Raw genomic sequence first — 4,762 nt, 5'->3', positions numbered from 1 at the left:
GCAGGGGCCTCAACGGTGTTCCTCAGAACCTGCACACAACCATCACTATCTTTTTATTGGGTAACAATAACATCACAACCATAAGTCAGTCAGATTTTACAAGGTATAGAGACTTGGTATCATTAGACCTTACATCCAATCGGATCTCCATAATCAATAATGGAACATTTCAGGACTTGATCAAATTAACCTCCCTGCGCCTTAGTAGTAATCAGTTGACTAGGATAACGACGGATATGTTCACAGGACTCGGTTATTTGGAGGAATTGAATCTTGGTTTAAATCAGTTGTCTAGTCTTCAAGCAAACGTATTTGAGAGACTTGGTAAACTGTTACTCTTGAAACTTACAGCGACGCAGTTAACTAGTCTCCATGTAAACACATTTCAGGGACTTTGTAACCTGGAGGCGTTGGATCTTGACGGTAACCAATTGTCTAGTCTCCCTGAAAATATATTTGAGGGACTTCGTTACCTGTATGTTTTGAGTCTTAGTCAGAATCAGCTGTCCAGTCTAACAGCTAACATCTTTCAGGGACTTGAAACCCTGAAGGGATTGTTTCTTGACTTTAATCAGTTGTCGAGTCTTCTAGACGGCATATTTCAGGGACTGGGTAACCTGGAGGTCTTGTATCTTAATGATAATCAGTTATCGAGTCTTCCAGACGGCATATTTCAGGGACTTGATAACCTGGAGACCTTGTCTCTTACACGGAATCAGTTGTCGAGTCTGCCTGCTGACACATTTCCAGTACTGGCCTCCATTAGAAATCCTAACTTTCTTTTACAAGGTGTTGACATCAGCAACAACCCCTGGCAGTGTGACTGCAACATGCTTCCCTTTAAGCGATTGATGAACGGGTCTCATGACTTTGAAAGCCAGATGACATGTGCCGGACCTGCTAACCTTACAGGGAAAAGCCTGCTAAGCGATGTAAATCCTGAAGATATGTGTGAAGAGACCACAACTGTTCCCTCTACTGCCAGGACCTCGTCTTCCCCAGCACCCAGTACAGCTCGCAGAACTAGCCCTACCCCCAGCTCAATCAGTAGTACAGTCAGTACATCTCCTCTTGTTCTCTCCACTGCCAGGATCTCGTCTTCCCCAGCACCCAGTACAGCTCGCAAAACTAGCCCCATCCCCAGCTCAATCAGTAGTACAACCATTACATCTCCCTTTGTTCCCTCCACTGCAATGACCTCTACTCCGTCTGGCCCAGCATCCAACCCAAAACCTGCGGCAACTTGCACCTTATCAGGCTTTTGGAAGAAGTGTGTGAACAAAAAGTTTTGGAAAAGGGCAAGTTGTCGCGGCAAGTCTTGCAGCAAATGCCGCAGGAAGTTTAGGAAGGTGTGTCCGGATAAAAGCACTCGTTGGGGTACATGTCTCCGCCAATTCAGGAGAAGGTGCACCTAAAGCATATCTAATAACTTTGAAACAAGCTCCAAACGCAGGTGTCATCAGCTCTAAACACAGGTGTCATAAGCTCTAGAACAGGTGTCATAAGCTCCAAACACTGAAACAGGTGTCACAAGCGCCAAACACTGAAACAGGTGTCACAAGCTCAAAACACTGAAACAGGTATCGGTACACGTAGATATAGAGGTGCCCTCCAGAAACTGTAGATACGCGTAGATATAGAAGTGCCCTCCCAAAACTGTAGGCACGCATAGGTATAGAGGTGCCCTACCTAACACTGTAGGCACGCGTAGGTATAGAGGTGCCCTACCGAAACTGTAGGTACGCGTACGTTTAGAGGTGCCTACCAAAACTGTTTTTACGCGTATGCTTTAAAGTGCCTACCAAAACTGTAGGTACGCGTAGGTTTTAAGGTGCCTACCAAAACTGTAGGTACGCGTACTTGTTTAGAGGTGCCTACCGAAAACTGTAGGTACGCTGAGTTTAGAGGTGCCTACCAAAAACTGTAGGTACGCGCAGATTTTCTTTAGTAACGATCTAGTATAAAAACAGCAGTGTGACAATGGAGTTGGTCCACAAGTTGCTATGTATGAATATGACGATAGACCAGAAAGTAGAAAGTTGGCGCGCGCACTTCCAAATGTCCGAAAATAACCAATCATAGCAGCTTGGTACTCAATACAGTATGGTCCACATGTTATCAAATTGGATATAACAAATTTGTTCCACAGTCCCACAAACATGAAACCGGCCATGTGAAAACAGCCGCTAAAAATACTGTGACAGTTCCACAGGTTATCATGGATGAATGAAGGACTATCGGGATTAATAGACAGCTAAACTTTGGTCCAGAGTCCCACAAATATGAAAACAGCCGTGCGAAAACTACTGCAACACGTTCACAAGTTATCATGGATAAAAATGACAATGAGACTGGCTAAATGGAAAATGCAGCCTCAGTCCCTCAAGTGCGACAATAGAGTTCTAAACCATGCTAAGAATGACCTACAAATATATGTGAGACCCCCCACCCATACTCTAGTATGATTCCTCGTTGTACTAATAAATGTAGGAAAACTGATTTTCATGTACGTCCATCATGCATACTGGGATAGTAACAGAGAGAAAATTAGAAACTTTTAAAATGAGTGAATATGGATGGAAGAATGTGGAATGCAGGATGTTCATGAGAGCTCTGAATTCAAAGTTTGGTCACAAGAACGCATTTTCTTCCATGTAACACATAACTACAGGAGATCTTCGTTAACCAACGATTATGATACTAAGGATTCCTTTGAAGAATATTTTTATTATTAGGATACTCATTATGATCAATATTGTTATTACTATCTTAAGTGTAGAATTATTATGGTGAAAGGACAAATTGCTTTATTACTTGTTACATTTTGTAGTGGTTGTATTCTATTACAGCTTTAGTAATTACCTTTACAATATCTTTAGGGAGATTTGAGTCACAATTTTATTCTTATCATTATGACATGATAATACCTTAAGGGTGGTGGGATCTAACATTATGTTGATTAGTAATTGTTTAACTTCCATACAGAATAAGAGATTAACACTTACGCCAAAAAGAGTTACTCAAGCAACTGGATAAAATTTTGAAACAGTCAGATGTTTCAGATAGCATCCGCTCTCTTTCGTCAGTGACTGATGAAAGACAGCGGATGCTGTCTGAAACGTCTGTTTCAAACCTTTTATCCAGTTGCTTAACTATTTTGGGCGTATCTTATTACCTGGATGTCTAACCTTCATCAGATTAACACTTTATTTTTACAAACGACTTTGTGATCAAAGGATATATGTTTTAACATTTCATGTCATTATAATAGCAGCTTCTGTTTAAAACAATTGTATACCCCAGAAACAAGTGTTATATTTTCTAAGGTACTATTTTGTATACATCATACTGGCTAGCCCATTAACATTCTGATAAAGCAATAGAGCAAGCATCCCAATCTTTCATACATGTACAGCAGTTAAGTTCAGATAAATCCCCATATTTCTCCTATTCATACAAAAGGTAATCTTAAAAACAAGGTTAACATTTTTTAGTGAGCATTTTATCATAAATCGGTGTCTTTTAGAAGTCATCAAATTTTTTATTCTGAGTAAAAATGGAGATTGGGTCAATTTTGTTTCAAGATTACGGAACATTTTACATCAATCTGATTTGAAATTGGTTTAATCAATATTCATAACTGTTCACTGTTAGATAATAACACTAAGTCTTGTTTCTGTGAATTTATTCCTTTCAAACTCCTATTCTAAAGGATACTATTTATAATTTGTGGTGAAAGAACTTTCTTTACTAAAACTAAGTACACATCTCCATTTTGTCGTTAATTAATTGTGTAAAGGCGCTTACAACTGTATTGACAACTACTGTATTTTTTGGGTGACAAAATGGGCTGAATAAAAGTTCCAAAGGGGAACTAAAAGTTTGCGGCTCCGGCGTTGTTACTGGATGATTGTGGTGCAGGTGTGTAAGTTTGAGGACTGAGTCTATCCGACATAATGCCTTTAAGGGCAATGCCTGTGGAGACTTGTGTGTATGACTATCTTAAAGAACTCAAACCAAGACAAAGGGAACTCTTTTAGTGTATTTCCTACATACAGACCACTGGAAAACACATGTACAAGTACAATATAGGTAACTGCCCTGAGATTAGGATGATTTATTATTCTCACACTTTAAATCTAAAGGTCCCTGGTTCGAATCCCTAGCTAATCCAATTGTCGCGCCCTTGTGAAAAGAACCTTACACCATTTTTCTCACTCGACTCAGGCAAAACTTCGTATTTTCAATTAGGGACGCTCTCTCAAATGGGAAGTAAAGCCAGTGTTCGAGTAGAGCCACTCCTGGAGCACTTTAAAAAACCCACCACACTTATCAATAAGAGTAGGGGTTCTAGATTGGGGTAAGTGTATCAAACTAACAATCAGGTCATACTTAAAGTACAAAAGTGGTGTCTTAAGGCAACTTACTAACTATGGGAACAAATCTCTTGCCCAGATTGCTCCAAGGCTATATGTTAAGATGCATGAAGACGAGAAATCAAAGGTGACTTCCGGTAACTTAAATCAACTACAAGATACTTTCTTCAGCAGCAAGTGCTTATAATCTAATCAGTCTTGCTAATTGATTGATACTCTCCTTTGATCCTGAGAAAATTTAAAACTGAGACCTCAACATCTCCAATTTCAAACCATTATTGTCGGCCTGAGGCCACAGCAATTCATTTCTTTGGTTCTTGATATTTTATTTCTTAAAAACGCAGCAAGAGCTAAAGATGAATACAGGGAGGAAAACTTGAACTCTA

General features: G+C 39.8%; 1 protein-coding gene across 1 annotated transcript; it reads left to right on the top strand.

Moving 5' to 3' along the window:
• On the top strand, positions 1–1,730 carry LOC136424990 (phospholipase A2 inhibitor-like). Its single transcript, XM_066413673.1, has one exon. The coding sequence runs from the start codon at positions 237–239 to the stop codon at positions 1,413–1,415; it is 1,179 nt and encodes a 392-aa protein (XP_066269770.1). The 5' UTR covers positions 1–236; the 3' UTR covers positions 1,416–1,730.
• Positions 1,731–4,762: the final 3,032 nt, after the last annotated feature.

This window comes from Branchiostoma lanceolatum, chromosome 1 (genome assembly GCF_035083965.1).
Source record: "Branchiostoma lanceolatum isolate klBraLanc5 chromosome 1, klBraLanc5.hap2, whole genome shotgun sequence".
In the NCBI taxonomy this organism is placed as follows: Eukaryota; Metazoa; Chordata; class Leptocardii; order Amphioxiformes; family Branchiostomatidae; genus Branchiostoma; species Branchiostoma lanceolatum.
This window is presented reverse-complemented; position numbering and strand designations above follow the sequence as displayed.